The sequence below is a fragment of the Anomaloglossus baeobatrachus genome, chromosome 7 (assembly GCF_048569485.1).
Source record: "Anomaloglossus baeobatrachus isolate aAnoBae1 chromosome 7, aAnoBae1.hap1, whole genome shotgun sequence".
NCBI lineage: Eukaryota > Metazoa > Chordata > Amphibia > Anura > Aromobatidae > Anomaloglossus > Anomaloglossus baeobatrachus.
The window spans coordinates 184,772,716-184,789,327 of NC_134359.1; the positions used below are offsets into that span (position 1 = coordinate 184,772,716).

Sequence of the window (16,612 nt, forward strand, 5' to 3'; positions counted from 1 at the left end):
AAGGAGACCAGGATGTCTACATTAGAACAGCATGGTGGACATTACTACATAATGGGGGAAGGACAACTCGTATGTCTTTATTAGAACTCTACCAGGGCACATACATCTGAACAACATATGAGGGGGCCAGGTCCAAATTTTGCATTGGTGCCAATCGAACTCTAGTTATGCCACTGAAAGCAAGTGTAGAAAACTGCACTCTGGATACACAGATTTCACATCCAGAATTCATTATTGGGAGAGACACTTCGACTCCTTCAAAAGTAAATCTGAAACGTGGATCAGGTTGCAAACTGCATATCAGGAAGTCTAGAAATGATGACAATAATGTAGATTGCAGAGTGCAGGTTAATAGCTTGATCTTGATGGATGTGTCTTTTTTTCCCACTGTATGAACTATGTAACTAAATGGAATCATTAACATATACGTATATAGAAAAACATTGTTTTCATTTCAAAGGTGTCCACAGCCTTTAGTCCCATGATGTGTATTTCCTTTTTAGAATAATGCAATATTTTGTTAGTGTATTCTAATAGTAGTTAATTTGTATGGATCTCTTATAGGAATAATTAGAGCATGATGTATCGTCAACACAGACCAAAGAATAAAAGAATCTGCAGATTTAACCTGAACATTTTTATTGCACAGATAGTTGTAAATGGTGAAGATCATAGACATGAGACATAGTTACCTTCTCTCTCCTTTCAGTGACCAGGTCCTAAGCTATAATCTGGGTAGAAGACTCCCAACTGATCATGTAAGCGGATATTTACAGTTTAAAGTAGAAATGACCTCATCAGTTCATGATGGTAAGGAAATGTGATATACGCCATCTTTGAAGTATTGCTTATAAACTGGCATAATAGTCAAAGATTCCTAAGTTTCAATTTAAACTTGGATTTACAATTTATTAGATTGTGAAACAGTGATACAATCCCATGAAATTAACCAAAGTAAGTTTTCCATAAACTCATATAGCTTCATAATGATGATGGTGGGATCATTGTCTTTTCATATTTGCTTACAAGAAATTCTGTGCAGCTTAAAGGGAAAGTCTGGGGAGATAAAAAAAAAAGTATTGACATTGAAATACCTTTGTAAACTATAATAATCATAATATCTGCTAATTAGGTTTATTTATGCAGAGTTTGCTCCTTCATGCTCCCCCTCTGTTCAGGGATATTACGTTACAGATCAGGGAAGGTGGTCTGCTCCTGGCTTCTATAAACAGCTAGCCCTTTGATAACATCTCCTTCCATTCAGTCTGATGTAAGGTGGCATGACTAACCCTGCCAAGCTGCAGGTCCTGCGTATTCCAGCTTTGCTTTGTCCCCCACATCTCGCCCCTGTCCACTGGGGATCTCTGATTCCTAATTTACTCCTACTTTGTGGTAGCCATAGTGTTCCTTCATGCTCCTTGACATGTCCCAAAGAAGGTTTGCACATACAGTCTGTGATTAGTGGCTGTACAAGACATGACAGTGTATATGTAATGTAAGGTACTGTCATGTGTTGAGCAAGCAGCAGAGACGGCAGAGCATTGTCATAGTCAGTCTCCCCTCAGCAACGCTGCTCTGCATCACCACATACTATCTAAGTAGATTCCCCCTGCAGCTTTATCTCTCCAGATTTACATGCGTCTTCCCAGCCCGCGGAAAGCACCATAATCACTCCCTGGTCTCCCCTATGTTGCCATCTAAGCTATGTTCATGTGAATACTTATTTTAACTCCTTGGTCTACCTCTTTAATAATAATCTTAAAGCATGTGGTGACAGAAAGCTTATTTCATTTTTTTATATTATATATACTATATTTCATAGTGATATTACTAGTATGGTAATACTTAATTTTCAATATTTTTTCACAGATGCTTCTCCTGAGGCAGTCGGCACTTTATTCGCCAACAATATTAATGGAGATCTTGGTACACCTTCTGATGATGAAGATAGCCCTGCAGGTCATGATTCACCCTCTTATTCCAATGGCCCTCTTCATGCCAATTCTTTACTAGATGGGGTAAGATCAGGCATCACTATTGAGTTGAACTGTAATGAGGCAGCTAGCTCTTCTTCACGGACATCACCTATTCGAAATCGTCAGGACTCTCTAAATGATTACCTTGATGCACTTGAACAGAATAACAATAATGCTAAACCTTGTGCCACCACCTCTGTCACATGTGATCGTCCACTCGGAGCTTCACCAAAGCTTAGAAGCAGTTTTCCCACTGATACAAGACTGAATGCCATGCTTCACATTGATTCAGATGAAGAAGATCATGAATTTCTGCAAGATGTCATGTGTCATTCGCCATTACTAGAAGAAGGTGGGCTTGTATTAAACTGTAGTACTAATGGAAACAATGACGGTTATTTTAATGCTTCTTCACATCAAGAAGAACATAGCAACTCTGAAAATTCAGAAGGAAATTTACAAGCCTCTGCGATCTCAGGGTGTAACGCTCAGGCTTCTCATACAGAACAGCCAATGTTGGGAGCAGTTGGAGGGGATATCGACAGTGCGGAAGTTAGTGCTGTGGAGGACACGGACACCACATTGTGCATTTGTGAGGGAATACATGAATCATCACATGTAAATGGGGAGGTGCCTGAAACTACTGATGCCAGGACAAGTGACACAGATGTATCTGAACCTATGTTATGTACACCTTCTCAGGTAGAGTCGGAATTGGGAGCACATGGCTCAAATCATTTACAAACTTCCTGTGAAGCTAGTGGTGTGGTTGAAGGAAGGACAAATAATGAGGGAAGAGGTGTTATTTTTGATTTTAATGTTTCTTCTGGAAGTTTTACACAAAGTACATATTCTTCATCTGTGGACAGCTCAGAAAGCCCTGCACTTTACGCAAATTTTGATGGATGTGGGGCATCTGTATTTGATTCTGGGCTGTCCAATGATTTAGAGGTGCCGGGTTCCCTATGCAACCCTTGTTCCCTTCCAACTGTGAGCATCAACAGAAACAAAGATGGAGATCAAAGTGGAGCAGAAATATCATGTGAAGATGATGGGGCAGAAGAAATTTGGCAGAGAAGGAACACACAAACTGCTTCTTCGAGTAGGCAACACACTCAGGATGAGGAGTCTGGTGGAGCACAGGCAGCATCAAGGGATATTTTACAGAGTACTTTGGAAAGTGAAGGTGCCACAGCAGGTAAGGCATTTGGAAGTTACATATTGCAATTAATAATAATGTAAAATAATGTAACCTATCTATAAAATTAAATTGTGTAAGTGTGCCCACACCATGCCCAGCAGGAGCCGGCTGTTATACACAACAGTTTTCCCTTTACGTGTACTCTGACCACAACTATCTGTGATCCCAACACTTTTACCCCTCAAATACTGCTGTCAATAGTGATTGCAGTATGTTAGGAGTTTGACAGAGGAATATTGCTCCCTCTGTCAGGAATGACAGAGTGCAGGGGATGAGATGGCAATAAGGAAACCTTAGAAATGGCCATAAACTTCAGACTATCAGATCCCAACAGAGGTGGAACTTGATACGCTGTCAAAAAATTTCATATTTAAGTCCCCTTGTAGGACTAGTAAGTATTGTAAAAACAAAGTGTTAAACAAAAATATTTAGTGAAATATATATAAAATTGCATTTTAAAAAAACACACAAAAACAGCACATTTGTTATTGTCATGTTCATAATGACATATAGTATGAAACTATATTTTCACTCATTGTACATTGTGCGTGTTGAATATCATATCAAAAAATCTTGTGCAAGTCCACAGTTCTTTTCCTAAGATCTTGGCTGATTACTTTTGACTTTTCCATGATGCTACACAAAGAAGCAATGTGTTTCAGGTCTGTATTAAAATATGTCCACAGATGTGTCTCTAATTAACTTAGATGTTTCCAATAAACTTATTAGAAGCTTCCAAAGACATGACATTATCATATGGGTTGTCCCATATTGTTTAAAGGCATAATACTCTTAACGTATGTAGACTTGACCTTGCAGAAAGTAATTTGGCGAATATAAATAATTTTGGTTCCTAATTGACCTAAAATGGGGAAGGATAATTCTGATTTCATATCAGATAGTGAGAAAAACATGCAGATGTCTCTTTTTAGATAGTGTATGTAAACCTCTGGTTTCAACTGTACCTTTGATGATTGTGGCCACAGAGTTCTATTTTAACCTCATTGGTCCACCGGACTTGTTTACAAAATGCATCAGCTTGTTTAAATGTTCTTTTGCGTACTTCTGACCCTGAAATTTATCTGAATTTTATGGTGAGGATGCAGGAGGGGTTTTCTTCTGATGACTCTTCCATGAAAGCCATATTTGTGCAGGTGTCTCTGAACAGTATAACAATATACCACAACTCCAGAGTCTGCTAAATCTTCCTGAAGGTCTTTTGCAGTTAAACCAGGGATTCAGATTTACCTCTAGCAATCCTACTAGCAGTTCTCACAGCTCTTCCTGTTTACTTCTGTTTTCTAATTACATTTCGAACTGAGGAAAGGGTAACTTGTAAACTCTTTGCTATCTTTTTGTAGTCTTCTCGTGCTTTGTAGGCCGCCACCATTTTCATTTTCAGAGTGCTAGGTAGCCGCTTAGAACAACCCATGGCTGCTGTTTTGGCACAAGGTTAGAGGAGGCTATGTTTTTATAAAACTGTGAAATTAGCATCATCTAGCCTTTCCTAATCATGGTAGTAAACAAGCCATAACCCTAACAGGCTAATGAAGGTCTGAAACCTTGGTTGGTCAATGTTATCTGAGCACACAAATCTCCAAGGGTGTCCAAACTTTTGCATCAGACCATCTTCCTTTTATTATTTTTAGAGATCGGATGAGCGGACCCGTGAAAGTTTGGTTCTGCAGGTTCAGCCGGGCATTAGATAAAGTTCTGTTCTGGACGCGGACTTTGACCCGAACTTCATTGAAAGTCACTGATTTAGCCATTTCGGCTCTCCGCCCAAATACAGCAAGCCATAAACAGAACACTTCCTGGGGAAAGCAGGGTTTTTTAATTTTTTTTTTTTTGCTTGTACACACTACATCCGATAACGGAAAGTAGAAAAAAATCCTGCACTGTATCCTAAAACTCCATTTTTTTGAGGCATGTTCAAAATAAAAAATATCAGTAAAAACAATATCAGAAAAATGCGCTACAAAGACATACATATGGAAAATATCCAGGCATCATAATAGGACTTCTCAGTGAGAAGTCCTAATGTGATGCTTGGATGTTTTCCATATGTATGTGTTATTTGGCACATTTGTCTGATATTGTTTGCATTGGCATTTTTTGATTTCCAACATGCCTCAATACATTTCTACTTTCCATTGTTGCCACATGGATGCCGGCCCGCTGATCTGTGCACCTGCAGTTTCCAGGACCTGATTTGTCACGTGGCTGAGGTGATGATCTTTTTTCCTACATCTGATAATGATTTTACCCCCAGTGCGAGACATTCAAACACTGAAAGTGGCTCTCACTGAGCGTCCCCGAGCTCAGCGATGCTCGATCAAATGGTTTGCATTCGTAAAACACCCAAACTCCAAAACCGAACACTGATTTTTCTGTAAAGTCTGTGTTTGGTACAAACACCAAACTTTAAAGTTCAGGTTCACTCATCTCTAGCAATTTTTTAAATGTAAAAGATGAAAATATGTATACTTTTTTATTTTAATTTCATCTTCAAGTTGCTTTACTGTTCATAATAACAGTAATTTTGACCAGGGGTGCGCAAACTTTTGCATACCACTGTATGTTCTAAGTGTTAATTATATTTTTTAGTATTTAATTATCGGATTATTTAGCTTCTATGCCAGGTTTTTTTTATTAATTAACAGCCTTGTATTATCAAATTATACTAGTAAGATTTGAGTAAAGAACTCAGATATTAATAATATTCTGAATATCATTTCATATTATACTAAACTACTACTAAATTGCACACTTTATGAATGTACTGATCATTACAATCTGGTTATATTTGCAACACTCGGGCACAAGCCCCAAATGTGATATTCGTTTCCCAGATGTTGTTAGATGGTTACTATTTCAATTGCCTTGGAATTTATATAGGAGATGCTATTAGTGTATCTTTAGTGAAATGTATTCCCTATAATTAGGTCTGGACGCAAGTACCAAAGTTCTTATTTCCAATAATGTACTTCTAGGATAGTTTTTTTTTTTTTTCTTCCTGATCTTATTTACTAGAGGAGTTAGAATTACCGTAGTTAGTGACCCTATAAATACGGTAAACGGCTTGCTAATATCGTAATTGTAGCATGCTGCTATTTAGTTATATTGAAATAATTGCTAGTAGATTGCAGGTTCACCAGCATCAATTAAAACCTTCTAATACCATATTTTAAAATAAATAGACGTTTTGAAAGCCCAAACCTCATTCCCAATTTGTTTTGCCACAGCATTGTCCAGAGAAAATTAGGGTATAGTAACTGAAGAGGTCAAGGATGAGATCAGGGTGTATTATCATTACATCTCATTGGAGAAAACATATTCTTGTGACCTTCTGGGGGCATGTTCTTATTTCCCCTGCATGACATTTCCTGCTCATCATTGGTCAACATCATACATGGAAAGAAGTACACGCGCCCAGTTACAAAAAAAAACACAATTTAAAGGGGTGGTTCACCTATTTTTTTAATTTTTCACTCTCAATTTAAATCCCTATTATAAGTCTCTTTTTAATTACCTTCTATTTCCAGTTCTGGCACTGAGCGGCTCTATCTGCTTGCTTAGTGCTAGTCACAGGACCCTCAGGTGCTGTGGCGTCTGGCATCCACTGATGTCACGTCAACGTCCGGGCTCTGAAAGGTGACGTTACATCAGCAGCTGCCTCTGATCCTGAGTGACTGGGCTGTGGGCGGTGACTACCGCACGTCACAGCCCAGCATCAAGAGGAGAGTTCACTTACCCATCTTGCAGCAGTGTGCGTGCCGGCACCAGGAGGGAGAGGAGGAGTCACGTTGGGTGAGTAAGTTATCGCACGGGGGGGAGAATGAGCAGAGCGCAGTGTGTGTAAGCAGAGCACAGTGTGTGTGTGTGTGTGTGTGTGTGTAGAGTGCAGAGCACAGTGTGTGTGTGTGTGTAGAGTGCAGAGTACAGAGTGTGTGTGTGTGTGTGTGAAAGTTGAGTACAGTGTGTGCGTGTAGAGTGCAGAACACAGTGTTTATAGAGTGCAGAGCATAGTGTGTGTGTGTGTGTGTGTGTGTGTGTGTGTGTAGAGTGCACTATCTCTGACTGTATCCCTCTCTCTGTCTGTATCTCTCTCTGTCTGTATCTCTCTCTGTATCTCTCTCTCCGTATCTCTCCTATTCTCTCTCTCTCTATTCTCTCTCTCTCTCCAGCTTTTGACTGCTTTTAAAACTCCATGTTAAAAATGCATGCCACATGGATGATACGGATGACAGAAGGAGACAAGGCAAGAGGGGAAAAAGCACTCGCATGTCATTATTTTTTTTTTTCAACTATTTATTTTTTTCACATGTTGCGCCGGCCAATCATAATTTCTGTATACGCAAACTATGACCTATATCAGAACGAGCAGAAGATAGACGGTTTCTTCCTCTGGTTGAGCAAAGCTTGGAGCTGCTGCTGTGTTACTGATGTGATTTCTCTCAGTTCTGCCATAACATGCAGAGACAGGGAAGAGGGCAGGGAGGAGTTTGGGTGGAGTGCTGAGTGGTGTGTTAGATACAGGCCTACATGCCACCGAAAAGGATCATGGAAGTTGTAGAAACTGAACCCAGTAAGTCGAGAGAGTTTAACCCCATCAGAGCTGGAGCCAGCAATGAGGATGTGCTGCTACAGCATGATAAAAGGTAATATTGCTAAAATAACATAATAGATGTGTGGAGAGGCACATAATAGCAAGATTTAGGAGAAGAAAAAAAATCAGTTTTGGTAACTGGACAACTTTTTTAATAACTAGGTTTTATTTAGCTATGCAGCCATTATTTCCATGATGTGGCCAGTTTAACAAGCTCAAACTTGGGAAAGGTCCTATTTAAATGAAATAATAAACGATATGCCTTAGGTCAATTTGTCATTAGTAAAAATAAAAATTGCACTTGGCAGGAAGGTGTTAAATGTCTCCCCTAATGTCATTTGTTCTAGCCACAGACACTTCTAGAATAATTTAGAGCACAAAACATGGCACGCTGCCAGAAAACCCAGACTATCGTTTGTTTGGTAAAGAAATTTCTCTGCATTAAACAGAATTAAATGTTTTATTCTTTGGTTTCTATTTTTCCTGCTGAATTGTTTTGTTTTGTTCAGTAATTAGCGCAGTAATTAGGGCTGTACAACCAGTAGTTTTAAAGAGATCATTATATGACACATACCAAAGCTTTAAGGCACAGCAGAAAATTGCACATAATAGGTGATAAGAATCGAGCATTAGCATTTTTTGTAACCAAATAAAACTAGGGACTTTTTTTCTGCTTAGTGGGAAATTCTTTTTAATATTCTGTTATGCCGCAGGTTCCCAAGTGAATGGCCATCAACCATTGCGGTCACTTCCTTCAGTCCGCCAAGATGTCAGCAGATACCAGAGAATAGATGAAGCTTTACCACCTAGTGAGATATTATTTCATTCCAACTTATTTTTTTTTTTGTTACCATTATTAGTACTATGAAGATATTACATAAAATGACTCCTACAGTGTTTTATTATTTTTTTTCCTGTCAATCACTTCTTGTTCTAGCTGTAGATGACAATATTTCAAGATCCCCTATCTAACTTCCAAAAAACACAGTACTGCAATTTAATCCCAGTTATCATCGGAAAGCTGTGTGACGGCCATATGCCAGCTCTGATGTTGTCATTCAGGCTTCTTACAGTTTTATTAGTATACAATATAGCGCCTTCGAAATGTGAGTCTGAAAAAAGGAATCCCTGTGTAAGCTGTCATATCTGTCATATTGACAGCCACTCCGCTAACTAAGAAATGAAGAAATGATTGACAGAAAAAATGTTAGTGGTATACAGCTTTGAAGAGGACAAGTCACTTGCCCAAAATTGAGGTATATACCTGCTGAGAATCCCTAGGCCTCCATGATTCTGATGCTCTTTTCACTGCATCGTTCGATTGCCGAGATGTTCACATTTGTTGCTTTTGGAGTGCAGTCTGTGAAATCTCTGCTTTTATTGCAACTGAGCGTTCCTTCAGCCTTCTTTGTGGGCTTGCCCCTTCACCCCTCCCTCCTACATGCTGCCAATCACAGCTTGGGAATGCTAGACTGGCAGATCCGCTGCTGAGCTGTGTTTGGCAGCATGTGGGAGGGAGTAGTAAGAGCACATGCCCCTAACAGAGAAATGGCAGTTGGTCTGCAGGCAGAGATTTCACATACTGCGCTCCAGAAGAAACAAATGTGAATATCTCTGCAGTGTAGTGAGGCAGTGCAGAACAAAAAAAACAGTAAAATCAGGGGAGATTAGGGAATTTGTGCTAGATATTTTTAAGAGATAATTTTTTGCACAAGTGACCGGTCCTCTTTAACAAGCTGACAAATGTCTTATATGGAAAAGTATTGTCCAGGGTTAAAACATTGCCACATCTAAAAGAGTATTCTCATATCCATGAGCTATGCTATACATGTTTGACAAATGCAAATCTAATATTAAGACTCGCACCTATTTTGAGAGTCTTGCCTTATGCTCCTGGAATGGAAATATGGCTGCACTTCCAAAGTTCTCTATTTTCCATTTTACAGAGAATGTGAAGGCTGCAGAACACATACACTGAACAAAAATATAAACGCAACTCTTGTTTTTTCCTTCATTTTGTATGAGCTGGATCTAGGACTTTTTCTATATACTCAGAAGGCCTTTTTTACTTAAATATTGTTCACAAATTTGTCTAAATGTGTGTTAGTGAGCACTTCTTCTTTGCCGAAATAATCCATCCACCTTACAGGTGCGGCATATCAAGATGCTGACTAGACATCAGGAGGCTTTTTGTGTACATAGAAAAAGATTTATCTTTAAGTTCAGCTCATAAAAAATGGGAGCAAAAACATAAGTGTTGCATTTATATTTTTGTTCAGTGTAAATGTCTAACATGGACATCCCCTTTAACCTCTTAGCGACCCATGACGTACTGGGTATGTCATGGATCGTGTGAGGTTAATCCCCGTCCCCTGCCGCAGGCAGGCCATGGCGATCCGCACACATATCAGCTGATTTCAACAGCTGACATGTGTGCCTGCTATTCGCCAGTGGAATTGCGTTCCACCCGCGACTATTAACCCCTTACATCTCGCTGCCAAAATCTGGCAGCGAGATGTATATGCGCACCGCCATTATGATAACTTACCTCATCGCCATCGGAAGTCACGTGACGTGATCATGTGACATCCAGTGGTTGCCATGGTAGCACAGGGTCATGTGATGGCACCTGTAGCTAACAGGAGTCACTTTGTCTTAATGTCGGCATAGTGTCGGCATTGAAAGTAAAGCACCATATCTGCAGATCTAAGCTCTGTAGCTGTGATTTGGAGATATGGAAGAGCGATCAGACAGCTGATCCATATAGCCCCCTAAGGGACCTAGTAAAATTAAAAAATAAAGTTAAAAAAAAGTTTAAAAAATTAAAAGAAATAAAAAAACCTAAAAGTTCAAATCACCCCCCTTTCGCCCCATTGAAAATTAAAGGGTTAAAAAAATATACACATATTTAGTATCGCCGCGTTCAGAAATGCTCGATCTATCAAAATATAAAATCAATTAATCTGATCGGTAAACGGCGTAGAGGCAAAAAGATTCCAAACGCCAAAATTACGCTTTTTTGGTCACTGCAAATTTTGCGCAAAATGCAATACCAGGCGATCAAAACGTAGTATCTCCACAAAAATGTTACCGTTAAAAATGTCAGCTCGAGACGCAAAAAATAATCCATCACTGAGCCATAGATACCGGAAAATGAGAACGCTACGTGTTTTGGAAAATGGCGCAAAACGTGCGCCACTTTTTTTGGACAACATGTGAATTTTTGTAACCTCTTAGATACAAGTAAACCTATTCATGTTTGGTGTCTTCAAACTTGCACTGACCTCAAACATCACAGCAACACATCAGTTTTACCATATAGTGAACATGGTGAATAAAATATCCCAAAAACTATTGTGCGATCACACTTTTTTTTGCAGTTTTTCCACACTTGAAATTCTTTTGCTGTTTTCCAGTACACTATATGGTAAAACATATTGTTTCATTTAAAACTACAACTCGTCCCACAAAAAACAAGCCCTTATATGGCAAGATTGATGAAGAAATAAAAAAGTTACGGCTCTCAGAAGAAAGAGAGGAAAAAAACAAAACGCCCGGGGGCTTAAGGGGTTAAACCAATTGATCGGCAATACCGGCCCCTGAACAGGGGTCTGGACAATGGAGAATTTCAATACCAGCACAAAGACAAAGGTCTGGACAAAGGTCATTGCTCTATTTCTGACAAAATAGCAAATCTTTTTCATGTAATCCTGGACGAACGCTTCTTAGATAGAGACAGAGATGGGCGAACACACAGATATTCGGGTTCACTGAGACCAGACTTGAACCTGAACATCTGCTGGACCCCGAACCCCTATGGGGACTCAAACATGTTGTAAAATGGTGGTAGAAAGGCTAGGGAAATTAGAGAGGGACCGTTATACTTACCGTGTCTCCCTCGCGGCTGTAACACTACATCTCGGTCCGCTCATTAATTCCCATACATATTCACTGTCAGTCCCAGCATTTGTGATTGGTTACAGACAGACCACGCCCCCACCCTGTGTGACAGTGTCTGTGCTGTGATTGGTTGGAATCACACACGCTATCTCTATAGTGGTGTAAAAATAAATAAATACATTTGTGTAGGGTCCCCCATATTGTGATACCCAGGGCAGATAAAGCATACAGCTACAGGCTGTAGCTCTCAGCCATGTGCTTATCTTGGCTGTGTATAAAAATACAAGGGACTCTATGTGACTTATTTTTAAATAAATTAAATAAATTATTTAAAAACCCAATGTGCGATCCCCACCAATTTTGATACCAAGCCATGATCAAACTGACAGCTGGGGGCTGTCATTCTCAGGCTGGGGAGGTCCCTGGTTATTGTTCCCCCCCAGCCTAAAAATAGCAGCCTGCAGCCACCCAGAATTGTCACATCCATTAGATGTAACAATTCAGGCACTTTTCCCAGCTCATCCCGATTGCCCTGGTGTGGTGGCAGTTGGGTAATATAAGGGGTTAATGACAGCTCACAGCTGCCACTAAGCCCTAGATTATTAATGGATTGTGTCTGAGTACTCCCATACTATAACTGAAAAGAAATAAATACAAAAAATCCTTTATTTGAAGTGAAATACAAAAAAACCCACCGTCTTTTTCCAATTTATTAACCCCAAACACCAAATTCCAACGTAATCCACATGAGGTTCTATGACAATGCCGACTATGCTACATCCTGAAGACTTAGTGCACGGGCACAGAACATGACCGCACGCTATGGCTTCAGGCACAGACTGACTGAACCGCAGCTGTAAGCTTAGTTTATCTGTGGTCACAGCCAAAGGGTCCCATAGCACCCCACCTGTGACCGTAGGTAAACTGACCTCAGGTGACCTCATTGAACCCAGTGACCTCACCTCAGGTGAACTCATTCAGTTCAATGAGAACTACATCTCTTGGCAGAAACTGTGGGGGTTTTTTTGCCTGGAGATGGAGATTTGGTGCTGAAATTCATACACCAAATTCCTGCACCAAATCTGCATCTTCTGGCAAAAGAACACATCTAAACGCGATGAGGTTTTGATGCAATATTGATGCGTTCTTTTGCCAGAAGATACAGATTTGGTGCAGGAATTTAGTGTATAAATTTGCACCAAATCTGCATTTCTTTGCAAAAATAATGAAGCTGTTTTGGTGCAGTTTTCTGCCAGAAGATGCAAATCTGGTGCAGACATTTCAGCATCAAATTTGCATCTCATGTCAGAAAACCGCACCAAAACGGTTTCAAAACTGTTTTTGTGCGTTTTTTTTAAAAGAAATGCAGATTTGGTGCAAATTCATACACCAAATTCCTGCACCAAATCTGCATCTTCTGGCAAAAGAACACATCAATATCGCATCAATTTCAAAACTTGCCAAGAGTTGTAGATTTGGTGCTGAAATTTGTACACTGAATTCCTGCACCAAATCTGTATCTCCTGGCAAAAAAAAACACATCACGTTTAGATGCGGGGTTTTTTTACCACAAGATGCAGATTTGGTGCAGGAATTTGGTGTATAACTTTCAGCACCAAATCTGCATCTCCTGGCAAAATATCACATCAAAACTGCATCGTGTTTTGATGCATTTTTTTGCCAGGAGATGCAGTGTTCGTGCAGGATTTTGGTGAATAAATTTCAGCATCATATCAGCATCTCTTGGCAAAAAAACACTGTTTTCTGCCAGAAGATACACGTCTGATTGATCTCAGGTCATTGAGTTCAATGAGGTCACCTGAGGTCAGTTTATCTCCGGTCACAGGTGGGGTACCGTGGGAACCTCCAGCTGTGAACGCAGATAAACTAAGTGACGTTACCTCTCACAACTGCAGCTCAGTCAGAATCTGCCTGAAGCCACAGCATGCAGTCATGTTCTGTGTCCGCGCGCTGTGTCTTCAGGATGTAGCAGAGCCAGGATTGTCATGGGTCCTCCTGTGTATTACATGAGTGCTTGATATGTTAATAAATTGGAGAAAGAGGGTAGTTTTCTCTGTTTTTATTTCAACTAAAGGATTTTTTTTGGTGTTTGTATTTATTTTTTTCACTTACAGCATTAGTTATGGTGGGGTCTCACGGACACCTTCCATTACTAATTTAAGGTTTAGTGGCAGCTGTGAGCTGTTATTAACACCTTATATTACCCCAATTGCCACTGCACCAGGGCAATCGGGAAGAGCCGGGTAAAGTGACGGGTTGTTGCATCTATTGGATGCGACAATCTGGCTGGCTGCAGGCTCCTTTTTTTAGGCTGGGGAGACCGGAGACCCAAAACTATGGGCCTTCCCAGCCTCAGAATACCACCCCCAGCTGTTGGCTTTATCATGGCTGGGTATCAAAATTGGTGGGGACCGCACAGCCATTTTTTTAAATGATTCATTTAAACAAAACAAAAGCTGCATAGGATCACTCTTATTTTGATACACAGCCAAGAAAATCACACGGCTGGGGGCTGCAGCCTGTAGCCGTATATTTTATGTGTACTGGGTATCACAATATGGGGGGACCCTACTCCGATTTATTTATTTATTTTTACACTGTAGGTACTCAGACAGCGTGTGTCATTCCAAACAATCACAGACGCTGCCACACAGGGTGGGGGTGTGGTCTGACTGCAACCATTCAGTGACGGTGGAACTGACGGCGGGCAGGAGAAGCAGTGAATATGTATGAGGTTTAATAAACGGACCCGGAAGTAGTGTTAGAGCTGTGCAGGAGACTTGGTAATATTAACTAATATTTTTATAGATTTTTTTAGAAAACTGCTTTCAATTGTAATTGTTATAATTTCCGATTTCAGATTGGGAAGCGAGAATCGACAGTCATGGTAGAATATTTTATGTGGATCATGTAAATCGTACAACCACATGGCAGCGTCCTACAGCTCCTCCAGCGCCACAGATTTTACAGAGATCCAATTCTATTCAGCAAATGGAGCAGCTCAATAGACGGTAAGATGTGTGCAGTGTATTCAAATTACCATTAACATTTGATGAATTTTACAATATACGGTATCTACATTTTTCATATGTATTTTACTTAAAGTAACATTACAGAATTTCATATCTCATCTTCTAGTTCACAAGCGATCAGACTGTGAATAACTAGGGAAGCTAAGACACTATAACAGGAGATTGATGAGACATAGTAACAATCAATATATGGATAGCTCACAATGCAATTTCCAAAACAATTGCTTACTCAGCTGGGTTTCATTACCCCAAGTACATTCCTCTTTAGTCCCTGGAGTCTAGTATGAAGAGAAGCAAGTTTATTGTGACCAATTAATAACTATACGGTAACACAGGATAAAGTAAAAGCTGATATAAGTGACCTAAAAGACAGAGCTTAAATATCGTTTATACTTGGAAGCCCAAGTTGATCCAAAGAAACGCAAAAAACACTCAATAACGTCAACCAATTTGCTATAATGTTAAAGAACTTATTCCCAGATCCTTACTGGCAATTGGACAGATCCATGGATCAACATTTTACATTAAGAGGATTTTCCATTACTTAGATATCGATGGCCTTTTGGTTAGGATGGGTCATCAATAGCAGATTGGTAAGGAAACGACACCTCGACCGATTAGCTGTATTTAGAACCAGCAGTGTACAGATGTAAACAGTGCATGGAGCTGGAACAGCACAGCTTTATGGTTCAATTATCTTTATTAAGCAACATCATAAAAGACACATACTAGAGATCCAAACAGTATCTAAATCAACAAGTCAAGCAGGATGACTAACATTGTGCTCGTATTTTTTTAATAAAACGAAGTATTAAAATATTAATAAAAAAGAAAGAAATTGAGAAGGAAGGAAGAAAAAAAAAAGGAAAGAAGAAAAGGTGTAAAGGAGAGTAGGTCTTGGTTACATAGCTACATAGGTTGAAAAAAGACCTAGGTCCATCTAGTTCAACCTTCCTCTACCAGTTCTACATTTGGTCACTAAGTCATTTATAACCAACAATGTTTTGTGCACTGAGGAAATCATCCAGCCCTTTTTTAAAAGCTGTTATAGAGTCTGCTATTACTACCTCTTGTGGTCGGCATTCCACAATGACTACTCTAACTGTAAAGAACCCTTTCCTATTTAGCTGCCGGAATCGCTTTTCTTCCACTTGCAGTGAATGCCCCTTGGTCCTTAGTATTGACTTTGGAATTAATAAGTCATGTGCCAGTCCTTTATATTCACCACACATGTGTTTATACATGTAAATGATCTCCTCTGAGACTAAGCTAAACAAATCCAACTTTTTCATCTGCTCATCATATGGGAGACCTCCATTCCTTGTACTAGTCTAGTTGCCCGCCTTTGAACTGACTGTAACTTCTGAATGTCCTTTTTAAAATGTGGAGCCCAAAACTGGATCCCATATTCCAGATGTGGCCTTACAAGTGATTTATAGAGCGGTAACAATACGTTGGGATCACGGGATCTAATCTCTCTTTTTATACACTCTAAAATCTTGTTTGCTTTAGCAGCTGCTGCCTGACATTGAGTGCTGCTGCTCAGCTTATTTGTAATAAGAATACCCAAGTCCTTCTCCTGTTCTGTAGTCCCAAGTTTACTTCCATTTAATGTATACACAGCTATAAGATTACTCCGTCCTAGGTGCAATACTTTACATTTATCAACGTTAAATCTCATTTGCCAAGTATCTGCCCATTCTGACATCTTATCCAGATCTTTTTGTAATATTGTACTATCAAGGTCAGTTTTTAATATCCTACCTAGTTTGGTGTCATCAGCAAAGAATGACACTTTACTATCAATCCCATCCACAAGGTCATTAATAAAGAGATTAAAAAGAATCGGTCCTAGCACTGATCCCTGCGGAAC

The 16,612-nt window shown here is 39.7% G+C and overlaps 1 protein-coding gene across 5 annotated transcripts in view; it reads left to right on the forward strand.

The window, feature by feature from the left end:
• The window catches only part of HECW2 (HECT, C2 and WW domain containing E3 ubiquitin protein ligase 2), a 453,200-nt gene that overhangs the window by 284,720 nt on the left and 151,868 nt on the right, over nucleotides 1-16,612 (forward strand). For all 5 annotated transcript variants that reach the window (XM_075317832.1, XM_075317831.1, XM_075317833.1 and 2 more), the window contains 4 exons: nucleotides 710-810; nucleotides 1,870-3,174; nucleotides 8,500-8,595; nucleotides 14,568-14,718. In XM_075317832.1, coding sequence (XP_075173947.1) covers nucleotides 710-810; nucleotides 1,870-3,174; nucleotides 8,500-8,595; nucleotides 14,568-14,718 — 1,653 coding nt within the window. The remainder of the gene's footprint in view (nucleotides 1-709; nucleotides 811-1,869; nucleotides 3,175-8,499; nucleotides 8,596-14,567; nucleotides 14,719-16,612) is intronic.